Source organism: Hylobates moloch, unplaced genomic scaffold, assembly GCF_009828535.3.
Source record: "Hylobates moloch isolate HMO894 unplaced genomic scaffold, HMol_V3 SCAFFOLD_10, whole genome shotgun sequence".
Lineage (NCBI taxonomy): Eukaryota > Metazoa > Chordata > Mammalia > Primates > Hylobatidae > Hylobates > Hylobates moloch.
In genome coordinates, this window is record NW_026652285.1 from 84,227,499 (window position 1) to 84,240,127 (window position 12,629).

A 12,629-nucleotide genomic window follows, 5' to 3' on the forward strand; every position below is an offset into this window, starting at 1 on the left:
TCCCCATCTCTGAAAATAGAATGAAATCAGTTTACAGAACAGGTTTTGGTCTTGCAGATAGGATAAGATTTGGGAGAAAGGATAAGATTAGGGGGAATGAAATAAAGTGAAGGAAATAACACTAACAAGAAAATTTGAAATCATATTGGCCCAGTTAGAAAAATATGACAAGGAAAAGTTTTAAATAGGGGAGCGAGAATAGGCATTAATGAGAACTCTTCGTTTCTTCCCTAATAACTGGAACTGTGATACTCTATAGTTAAAGAAATGTGAACATGCTTAAAAAGAGAATCATCAGTGAATGATCAGTGTAGAATTCTTCAAGCATCACTAAGTGAGTCTCAAGGTGGCATTGTTTTTGTAAAATGGGGCAACAGGTATTGCACCAGCTATAAGGACATCTGCCTGGGAAATATAGCTGTATTAAACAAGGTCCAGGGAGAATGACAATTGATCAAGCAGGCCTGGGTTTAGGCTGAACTGAATAGAAAGAAATGCCTCCTAGTGAAAATGAAAGTGGGAAGAAGATATTTTAATACTGGATGTTTATGGCAGGTCGAGAGCACTGTGACATCATTCTTTCTCTACAGAGACCTCAGAGGCAGATTCCAAAGTAATATGTGAGGAGAACAAAAATCTAAGTCTGAAAACAAAAAGCAAATATAGAGAAGGAAAATACTAAGACCTAGCAAAAGGTGTGAGTCTTACCTGGCAATAAAGAAGGAACAGAAGCAACTTAAATGGAAGGGTAAAGGCTTAGAGCTGAGCAGGACCTGCTAAGTAGGAATGTTCTCAGAGGGACCTTGAACATTGCAGGCTTATCTCTCTGATACAGAAAAGGAAGCGGGAGCAAGAAGAAGTGTTTCAGTTCCCATCAAAGAAGCACCGACCATTTAAGTCTTGGAAATTCAATTCCAAGAAGGTAGGGCCTGGGTGAAATGCCACTAGCCCGGGGGATCTCCTGGACCTCATCAGACCAGTGAAAGTTCAGGTTCTGGAAACCCAACAGCAGCTCACAGGTCAGCTGAGGGTAATTCCCCATGGGAGACAAAAGGGAAAATCTCCTAACCAGGAAGTAGGACTCACAGGCAGACATTCCATAACAGGAGCCTGTGGAGTCCAGAACTAAAACAATTTGGGGGATCTTTCTGGGTTTAGAGAAATTCAGAGAAAAGAGTCAGAAATGGAGACAGGGAAGGAAGCATGCAAGAGGATGCATTTCACTTGAAGAGTTTCCTAAGATAAATGTGGGGTGTCCTGTGCAGAAAGAAGGGAGGCTCTTTCACTAAACAGACAAAGATCTTCAGCAGTGGTGAAGCTTGGGTAGAAATACGGCTCAAGGGAGCAATGAAAATGGAAAGGTTTTAATCCTTGGAACTGGCATCAAGAAAGACCCAGAGCCACACTGCAAATGTCTAAAATTTTCAAGGAGAGGACGGTGTCAAAATGAATCCAACTACCCTGACGAGAAGACGTTTCCCAATCTAAGTTTAAATTGACACGTGGTAGACTCCAGACTGCTTGGTAACCTACAGAGGCTGAACTATGGCATGCTACCTTATACTTACTACCAGTAATTTAGGGAGGCAAAGGAGAAGGTAACAACAGGCTTCTTTCTGAACTTGACACCATGGGCCTCTCATTTATTATACTCATGCTAGAGTTTAGACCTCATCTCTCACCACTGTCCCCAGCTCTCTGCTCCAGCCATACTGGTTTCCATGACATTCCTAGAAGATGCCAAGTATGTGCCTGCCTCAAAACCTCGGCATTTGCCAGTCTCCTATACACCAAAGGAGTAGCATCTATTACAAAACAAGATTCCCAGGTTTCGACAGCTAGAACACACTCTCCATTCAGCAGGACACTCTGGCCGAGACTCAGCAGAAAAGATGTAGGATAGAAAAAATTGGGGACTTCATGCTTTACATTTTAGTTTATTTTACAAGGAGAGGTGGATTTTATTTATTCTTTATCTCTTTATCTGAGGAGATCTTGCTCTGTCGCCCAGGCTGAAGTGCAGTGGCGCAATCTCGGCTCCCTGCAGCCTCAACCTCCCAGCCTCAAGAGATCCTCCCACTTCAGCCTCCCAAGTAGCTGGGACCACAGGCGTGTGCCACCACACCCAGCTAATTTTTGTATTGTTTATAGAGACAGGGTTTTACTACGCTGCCCAGGCTGGTCTCAAACTCCTGAGCTCAAGCAATCCACCCGCCTCGGCCTCCCATAGTGCTGGAATTAGACGTGAGCTACTGCACCCAGCCAGATTTTATTTATGGATTTTTATTTCTCTGAGAATTTAATAATTGGAGGGAATTCATATTCAATTTGCAAGCATTACTATGCAGCTGAAAATGTGTTGGGGTGTAGGTTTATGATGTCATGAGGTGCTCCTTGTGCAAACTCTGCTGATACAGACAGGACAAGGTGCCAGGCTCAATCTGATATGAAAAAAATAGGATAAAAACCGAAGCCGGACACGGTGGCTCACACTTGTAATCCCAGCGCTTTGGGAGGCTGAATCGGAAGACCTCACTTGAGGTCAGGAGTTCGAGAACAGCCTGGCCAACGTGGTGAAACCCTATGTCTACTAAAAATACAAAAATTAGCTGGGCATGGTGGTATACGCCTGTAGTCCCAGCTACTCAGGAGGCTGAGGCAGGAGGATCACTTGAGCCCAGGAGGTGGAGGTTACAGTGAGCCAAGATGGCACCTGGCCCTCCAGCCTGGGTGACAGAGCGAGACTCCATCTCAAAAAAAAAAAAAATGAATTTTCAGTCTCAGGTGCTACGTGGTTCTCATGAGTGTCTAACACATTTCAGTGTCTTTTTTTTTTAGATGGAGTTTGGCTCTTGTTGCCCAAGCTGGAGTGCAATGGCGCAATCTCGGCTCACTGCAACCTCTGTCTCCCGGGTTCAAGTGATTCTCCTGCCTCAGCCTCCCGCATAGCTGGGATTACAGGCACACACCACCACGCTCGGCTAATTTTTTTGTATTTTTGGTAGAATCAGGGTTTCATCATGTTAGCCAGGCTAGTCTCGAACTCCTGACCTCAGGTAATCCGCCAGCCTCGGCCTCCCAAAGTGCTGGGATTAGTCGTGAGCCACCGCACCTGGCCCAGAGTCTTCTAAATGCAAAGGCCAAACTGCCCACCCTGACCCACAAAGAGCAGAGGTGAATATCACAGAGAGGCTTCAGGGAGGTAGCAGCAGGACCTACCCTCTTCTGCTGCTTTCCTTCAAAGGGGCAGCCTCTTCTGGATGCCCGTAAATTTGTCTGATAAACCCACAGGATTGAAGAACAAAAGAAATAGTAGTAATGGCTGCACCACAGCATCCCACTAGGGAGAGCTGTGGAGTTAATACAGCTGGCACCTATGTGGCTTCCTCAAAAGGCTGTAAGGGAAGAATTTCTAAGGAGCCTGACCTTAATCAGGCCTCTGTTCTCTATGTCAACTTAATGTGCTTATACATGGCCCAGTCCTGAGGCCGTATTGCCTGCCAGTGCCTGACACAGTGGGACCCACGTTTCTGGTCTCCTGGAAGTTCGTTCTAGTTGCTGATAATGAATACCCTTAGGGTTCAGTTGTCTTAAATTTGGGGTGAGAGATAAAATGCTTTATGGAATTCTCAATGTAGGACTCCCAGGGAGCTCTGAATAAATCAGTCCACCCTTGTCTGTGCCCTCTATGAGCCAGTACCCTTCAGGGAAGGGGATAAGTGGTAAGATTCAGGCATCCTGAACCCCAGACACAGCTAACAAAGTTTGTTAGAACTGGAACCCCTGTCTCTTGACTCCCAAACTAGCACTCTTATGCCCGCCCACACTGCTCAATTCACACAGGTAATTTGTCCTGAGGCACAAAAAAGAAAGACATCTACACCCACCTGCTGGGGGAGTTGCTATTGTTATTTGCACGGAGTGCCACTTAGGAGATCTCAGCAGGGTCACATTCACCGTATAATCAGTCGTAGGGTACAGATCCAAACACACTACAGGCACTTGTTCCCTCGTTGTGAAGTTAAACGATGTTGAGTGAGAAAAGTTAGCCAGATACCACCTCTGACCCAGAACGGTAAACTGTCATGAGATTAAAAGAAAGTGTTGCATTAGATTTTCCGTTGGCTAACAGGTGCCTAGACTATTAGCAAAATGGAGTTAAAGCAAGAAAGTTCCTTTTCTTTATCCTTGCCCACTTAGAATTATTTTTAAGACAATAGCAAGCTAACCTGAGGAAGGACTTTACAAAGCTACCTTACCTGTCCTCACAATCAGGTATAGGACCAAGCTTAATATGCATAACTACATCTCAGATGAAGAAAATGTTAGTCTATTCTAAAATAATCCCTTGATTATAATGCAAATGAAAGAGATTACATTGGAGCTAATGGGCAAAATTATTTTTTTTCCTCCTTCCCTTCTGAATAGTTCGTTCTCTCTCTCTCTCTCTCTCTGTCCCTTTTCTGAGACAGCGTCTTGTTCTGTCACCCAGGCTGGAGTGCAGTGGCACAATCTTAGTTCACAGCAATCTCAAACTCCTGGACTGAAGTGACCTCAGCCTCCCGAGTAGTTGGAACTACAGGCACGCGCCACCACACCTGGGTAATTATTTTTACAATTGATTTGTAGAGACAGGATCTTACTTTGTTGCCCAGGCTGGTCTCAAACTCTTGGCCTCAAGCCCACCTCAGCCTCCCAAAGTGCTGGGATTACAAGTGTGAACCACTGCACCCAACCAAAATTCTTTTAATTTCCTTTCATTGTAAGAAATCCATGGACAAGCCTCATAGAACAGAGTACTTAAACTAGGTGGGTTCCTTAACCCTACCCATGGAAGAAAAAAAAAAAAAAAAACATATGGGGACCACCCCAGATTATGCATTCAAAGCAAATGCCATGGTACTTCACTGGATCTTTCCTATTAGACCTCTGGTAAAAGGGCTTTTGATCCGTGGAGTCATATCACACACTGTCACCTAACCATCTTCTACGCAGTGCCAGCTCCAGCAGGGAATTACAGGGAAAAAACTTTCATGAAGGTCCCATAAGTAACATGATCAGCCCTTGATCAGTTAGGGTGCATTAGCTGGTGGAGACAATATGCTTGGTGTTGCCACTGATGCTAGCACCATTGTCTATACCACCCTCAATCCCTCCTTATTCCCATCAATCACTAACTCTTCTCTATCAATTTCCACAGTCATCCAAGACCCTGACACGTGGTTCATAAGGATTCTTCTCTCTCAAACTCTTCGAATTCTCTTGGATAACTTAAAGGTCCTTACAGATAAACCATCAAATGTTGGCCTCAGAGTTCTTTGAGCTCAACGCTATGAACTTCCTTCACTCCACTTCGGCCACCCATATCCATGGCCACAACCTAGACTATGCTATCGTCAGAGCTGCTCCTCCACGGTCTGGCAGTCCCCTATTCTTCTGGACCACTTACTAGTGAGGCATAATGTGTTCATGCATGTTTAGGCAATATGTCTATTTTCTTTAGCAAACCGCTTTTAAATATTGACTTTTTTTCCAGTCAATTTAAAAGTGTTTCACATGTCACACAAATTAGCCTTTATCTAACATTTTTTTTTTGTTTTTTTAGACGGAGTCTCGCTCTGTCGCCCAGGCTGGAGTGCAGTGGCGCAATCTTGGCTCACTGCAAGCTCCACCTCCCAGGTTCACACCATTCTCCTGCCTCAGCCTCCCGAGTAGCTGAGACTACAGGTGCCCGCCACCACGCCCGGCTAATTTTTTGTATTTTTAGTAGAGACGGGGTTTCACCGTGTTAGCCAGGATGGTCTCAATCTCCTGACCTCGTGATCTGCCCACCTCAGCCTCCCAAAGTGCTGGGATTACAGGCGTGAGCCACCACGCCCCGCCAATTCCTACTTATTTTCTATGACTCAGTATAACAGTCTTTGCTTCTGGTTAAAAAAATTGTACCTGGCCTGGCAAGTGGCTCACATCTGTAATCCCAGCACTTTGGGAAGCCAAGGCAGCTGGATCACCTGAGGTCAGGTGTTCGAGACCAGCCTGGCCAACATGGCAAAACCCCGTCCCTACCAAAAATACAAAAATTAGCTAGGCATGGTGGCACATGCGTGGAATCCCAGCTACTAGGGAGGCTGAGGCAGGAGAATTGCTTGAACCTGGGAGAGGGAGGCTGCAGTGAGCCAAGATCATGCCACTGTACTCCAGCCTGGGCAACACAGCAAGACTCCATCTCAAAAAAAACAAAAAAATTGTACCTGGACACACACACACACACACACACACACACACACACCACACACACACAAAATCTCTATTTTTATACTTACTTACTTTTATTATTCCATTATTAATTTACTTTTTGTCAAAGCACTCATTATACCATATTGTAGTTGCCTATTTACCTATATATTTCTATCAGTTTGAATTGGAAACTTCCAGGTCCTAATACGTGATATCCTTTTGGTAAATAGAATAAATTAATTAATTTTGGCCTGGGCGTGGTGGCTCATACCTGTAATCCCAGCACCTAGGGAGGCTGAGGCAGGTGGATCACTTAAGGTTGGGAGTTCGAGACCAGCCTAGCCAATATGGTGACACGATATCTCTACTAAAAATACGAAAATCATCAGGGCATGGTGGTGCACACCTATAATCCCAGCTACTTGGGAGGCTGAGGCATGAGAGTCGCTTGAATTGGGAAGGTGGAGGTCGCAGTGTGCCAAGATCGCCTCCCTGCACTCCAACCTGGGTAACAGAGCAAGACTCAGTCTCAAAAAAGAAAAAAAAAATGTTTTTTAATGTAATACTTACTGAGTTTACTCTCTACCAGATGACTTGCTAGGCACTAAAAATGACACAAAAATAAATCTCAGTTCCTGCCTGAATTTACTTATAATTTTACTCATGATGTTTAAGAAAAAATCAAATTAAATGAGGGTCAATAGCCATCCAATGAGTTCCTTAAAATTCCATGCCCAGCTGGGCGTGGTGGTTCACACCTGTAATCCTAGCACTTTGGGAGGCCGAGGAGGGCAGATCATCTGAGGTCAGGAGTTCGAGACCAGCCTGACCAACATGGAGAAACCCCATCTCCACTAAAAATACAAAATTAGCTGGGCGTGGTGGCGCATGCCTGCAATCCCAGCTACTCAGGAAGGCTGACACAAGAGAATCGCTTGAATCCAGGAGGCGGAGATTGCAGTGAGCTGAGATCATGCCACTGCACTCCAGCCTGGGCAACAAGAGCGAAACTCAGTCTCAAAAAATAAAAATAAAAAATAAAAAAATTCCATGCCCAAATGTGAATCTGATAACAAAATAAGCTGTATTATTTAATGCATTAAAATAAAATATAAGCTTGAAATGCCAGGCACAGAAAATGATAGCAAGTCACCAAATATAGTATCTTTCTTCAAGCTAGTACCTCATTTACATCCATCTCACATCTCACATCCATCTCTAGAAACAACAGTCACAAACTGTCTAGAAGTTCATTCATTTTTAAATACTTTGGATACTTACTTGGAGATCGCCCAAATTTTTAAATGACACAATTCTTTAATGGAAAGCATAAGAGATCTCCTTACTTGGTACATGTGTTCTGATCCAACTTTCCTAGAATGCCTGTTCAATTTCAAACAAGTTTCATTAAATATTGAAATATTGAACCTTCCATCATCTTCTAAGAGATCATCTTCTAAAAGACAAGAGAGAAAGTTATAGATAGCTTGCACCATCTTAGCAAAATGCATCATGGCTGAGTACAAGTGAAACTCTGACACCTTAAGAGAGCCAACTGGGTGTTTAACAGGAATAATATTAAAAGTGGCATCAGCAGACTTAGCTTCAAGTCCTGGCTCTCCAAATTCTCAGTTGTAATTACCTTAGCTAAGTCACTGAAACTCAGTCTCCTTGTTTGTAAAATCAAGTAATTCAGCTTGCTTTTCTTATGTCACAGGCTGCTTAGATAATCAAATGAAACATTTAAAAATTGCTATAAATTAATAAAGAAAGCTGTGATATTTTTAGAAAGTTAATCCTATCACTTGGATCGTCCATAGTAAAATGTCATGAAGGTAAGCATAGCAGTAGCCAGAAAGTCTGAGAATAAGGAAAACGGCAAATAAAAATCAAAGGCTATAGATTTAAACTCTCAGAGCAAGTGCTTTCCAACCTAGAAAATAACCAGAAAGTAGATGACCAAGCAAGAGGAAATTTGCTTTCACAGCAGACAGTATTTCAAGAGCTACTCAGCTGAGTACTAAGGCAATAAAATAATCAGAAAGCAGACTTGTTTTAACCATTGTACAGAAAAAAGTCATTTCATACCTCCTGCAGTCTAATTCATTCTTACAATGTTCTATCTTCTTAATGTAGTTTAAAAGGATAGATTTGTTACTAATGATTTAAAGAAATAACAGAGAGTCAGGAATAACATCAGTGATTTTCAAGAAAAAGCAAATTTCCTAACAAACAAGACTGTATGTTTTCTACCAATGAGAAAGGTGTAAATGTCTACCAGAGAGAAGCTATTTTATAACTATCTTTTATGTGTATTTCTCCCGTGGGAGTTTCTGCTACCTAAGAATGAGAACAATAAATTATTTTAGTCAAGATCAGAATTGTCCACAGCATTTTCAATATCACTGACATATTCAGCACAAGGCAACTAGCTGGGGAAAATATTCCTGCCTATAATTGGAAAGTATAGAAAGATGGTTATGAGAGAGAATTTGAAGACCTATCATATGTGCTCTCCTTTGTCTTCACAACTTTTATTTTAAAGATTTCATGAGGACATCAGAAATAAAAATGGTCACATGTATGCATGTGATTTTGAGGAATACCAAGTGTCTGCATGTAAGAAATGCATGTATGTAAGAAATACCACATAAAGCTTCTGTCTCTGTACAGGCAGAACAGAAGCAGAAGTACTGTCTGCACAGTTCACATCTCAATATGATTTTCACATAAGATAGTCATTATCGTCTGAATTCAGGGGAAGATGGCAATGTGAACAAAGGCATCTGGCTCCCACTTCCCACGCCCAAGCCTGACAGAAGTGATGGAGAATAAGTAAAAATGGGTCAAAATTTGCATCTGGGTTGGAAAGAAGGGTCGGTTGCCATACACAAGGCGGAAACATGAAGACATTTCAGCTTAGCACAGTATGGAAGAGCTCGGGCTAAAGAAAGACCCTAAGACCTACTATGCAACCTGGCTTCCAAGCAAAGGAATGTAGTCCCAAAGTTTCAAAAGAAAGAACTGGAGGAGAACTAGAGCCCATGGAAAAATCAAGACAGGTCACAGGACAAATCAATGACCCATGCTCCATCTGGAGCCATTTAGCCCAGTGGCTCCCAAACTATACATCAGAATCACCCAGACATCAGCAGATTTGAAGTAATTCTTCAACATCTGTATTTTTTTAAGAGCTCACCTGACAATTCTTCTTCTTCTTCTCTCTCTCTTTTTTTAAACAGGGTATCACTCTGTCACCCAGACTACACTGCAACCTCCACCTCCCGGGCTCAAGCAATCCTCCCACCTCAGCCTCCTGAGTAGCTGGGACTACAGGCATGCACCACCAAGCCCAGCTAATTTGGGGGGTTTCTTTTGTAGAAATAGAGTTTCAACATGTCCCCACACTGGTTTCAAACACTCCTGGACTCAAGCCATCCACCTGCCTCAGTCTCCCAAAGTGCTGGGATTACAGGCATGAACCACCACACCCCTAACCTCACCAGGCAATCTGATAGACAACAAGGTATATATTAAAAAAAAATAGTATATATACTACTATCGCTACTGCTAATAATAATAATAGTAATAATAATAATAATAGTCCTCCTTTAGCCCACTGTAGATTAGTAACGGGGAAGGACTTCAAAGTAGAGGCCTCAGGACCTGAAGGTACCATCTGGCAGAGAGCCTGGGTTGACAGAAGGGGCTTGCCTCTTTCCTGCCTTGGTAGGCTGTAATGCCATAAAGAAGCCAGGCCCAAAGCCAACAGCTTCACCAATCATAGCAAAATGCTCAGAAATAAAGCATGGGGTGGTGGGCTTTCTCACAGCTGCTGCCCAAAGGACACTGGGTCACCCAACCAGCAGTAAATCCTTCATACTGACATCTGACATAAACATACTAACATTATCCAATGAAAAGGAAGATCAAAGGGAAGGCCATTCATTTTATTATGAGGGAAATATCAGACCAAGACAGAACTTTTATCTTCTAAGGATAAGTAATGCAGAAGGGGGCAAAAAAACTGCAAAATAATTCTACAAAGAAGGAGAGGGAAGGAAAGGAAAATTGTGCTTGGCAGACAAAGAATGAGCATATTTATAAAAAAGAAAATATTGAGCAAAAGAATGGTAAAATTAGGCAGCATCTGTTTCATACGGTTCAATAAAAATTTTAAAAATAGATTCAAACAAGAGATAAAGGATTAGATAATAAGAGAACGTGACAGCTAAGAGGAAACTGGTAGAAAGAAGCAAAAATAAAAAGGGAACTAGATGAGACCCAAAGAAAAGGAAATGAAAGTGCAACAGCAGAATTTAAAGTGCATTGGAAATGGTAAAGATAGGAAATGTCAATGCAAAAATGCATATTTGTGTAAGTGCAAATAGAGAACAAACTTGTTATATATTCAAAGAAGGCAGAGGAAAAAGACATGGACAATAAAAAGGAGAAAATGGGAAACCAGTGTGGACGAACAAGCAATTCCATACAGGAGTATTTGAAGAGCAAAAAACAAACTGTAAAAAAAAAAAAAAAAAAGCAATAATCAGAGATGTAATAAAAGAAAATCTTCCTAATATATAGTTAAACCAAATACTAAAGACCAAAAAACTCACAGGGGGCTGGGCATGGTGGCTCATGCCTGTAATCCCAGCACTTTGGGAGGCCAAGATGGGTGGATCACTTGAGGTCAGGAGTTTGAGATCAGCCTGGCCAACATGGTAAAACCCCGTCTCTACTAAAAATACAAAAATTAGCTGGGCATGGTGACACATGCCTGTAATCCCAGCCACTTGGGAGGCTGAGGCACAAGAATCTCTTGAACACAGGAGGCGAAGGTTGCAATGAGCCAATATCATGCCACTGCACTCCAGCCTGGGTGACAGAATAAGACTCAGTCTCAAAACAACAACAACAACAACTCACAGGGTACTAGGAAAACTTAGTGCAAAACATGAACATCTCTATCTGCCCACTACCCAGATGGAGGTTTCATGAAGGAAGAGACTTCTGTGTCACTATCGAATTCCCAATGCCTAAAAAACATCAGACACATAATAGGTGGTAAATAAACATTTGCTGGGTACATTAATAAATGATTAATGTCTTAAATTTCATGGCTAAAGAAGCCTTCATGATACACAAGCTTAAAATCAAATTGCTTACATAGAATTTTTTATATTTTATTTATTTATTTGAGACAGTCTCACTCTGTTGCCCAGGCTGGAGTGCAGTGGTGCGATCTTGGCTCACTGCAACCTCTGCCTCCCGTATTCAAGCAATTCTCGTGCCTAAGACTCTCAAGTAGCTGGAACTACAGGCACACACCACCACCCCCGGCTAATTTTTGTATTTTTAGTAGAGACAGGGTTTTGCCATGTTGACCCTGGCCTCAGGTGATCCGCCCACCTAAGCCTCCCAAAGTGCAGGGATTACAGGCATGAGTCACCACACCTGGCCAGGATTTTTTTTTTTTTTTAAAAGAAAGTCACACCTTCTTCTAACTCTTCTTTCAAAGCTTCCAGTTCCCAACATCAATATGAAATACTTCTAGAATTCCAAGAACAAAAGTTTATGACCCAAGAATTTTATCTTCAATTGAGCTTTCATTCACATGTGAAGGCAACAAAAGACATTCTCAGATCATCATGGACTCAGAAAGTATCCCATTCCCTCCCTGGGGAGAGGCAAATCACCATACAGAGAGAGAAATAGAGATAGAGAAATAATAGAGCACGTGGTTTGAAAAGACTGTCAGTAAGCACTGAAACTATTAAAACATGTACCCAAAGTTAAATCATCACTACCAAGGTTTCTATAAATCAGTATAAGAGTGAGCTCTTTGAAGAGATAATACATGTTAAAAATAAGAAGCTGGTAATATAATGCTATACTAAACCAATAACCTAAGAGAAGATAGAGGGGAAGAAATAAAAGGAAGTTTTAAAAATAAAAGGAATGCTAACTTATCTCATTCAGGGAAAAGTGAACAATATTTCAGTCTTAACACTGGTAAAAAAAGAAATACACACTCAAATAGAATTTGTCTTTTTTAAATGTGATCACTTGTAGAAAAGAAAACAAAATCTATACTATCTGACTCACTGGAAAAGAAAATCTGTGTAACAAAAAGAAAACAAAAGACACAGCAAAGTAGCATTAAAAAGGGAAAAAACAGGCCAGGTGCAGTGGCTCACACCTGTAATCCAAGCACTTTGAGAGGCTGAGGCGGGAGGATTCCTTAAGGCCAGGAGTTCAAGACCAGCCTGGGCAATATAGTGAGACCTTGTCTTTACAAAATGAAAAAATTAAGTGATCTGTACACCTGTGGTCCCAGCTACTTGGTTGCTGAGGTGGGAGGATTGCTTGAGCCTGGAAGGTCAAGGCTG

General features: G+C 42.1%; 1 protein-coding gene across 7 annotated transcripts in view; it reads right to left on the bottom strand.

The window, feature by feature from the left end:
- SUSD1 (sushi domain containing 1) overlaps window positions 1-12,629 on the bottom strand; it is a 135,668-nt gene that overhangs the window by 54,856 nt on the left and 68,183 nt on the right. For 6 of the 7 annotated variants that reach the window (XM_032164871.2, XM_032164872.2, XM_058445866.1 and 3 more), the window contains 2 exons: window positions 7,584-7,693; window positions 3,888-4,080 (listed from right to left, as the gene is read on the bottom strand). The exons of the other annotated variant lie outside the window; for it this stretch is intronic. In XM_032164871.2, coding sequence (XP_032020762.1) covers window positions 3,888-4,080; window positions 7,584-7,693 — 303 coding nt within the window. The remainder of the gene's footprint in view (window positions 1-3,887; window positions 4,081-7,583; window positions 7,694-12,629) is intronic. 7 annotated transcript variants of the gene reach the window in all.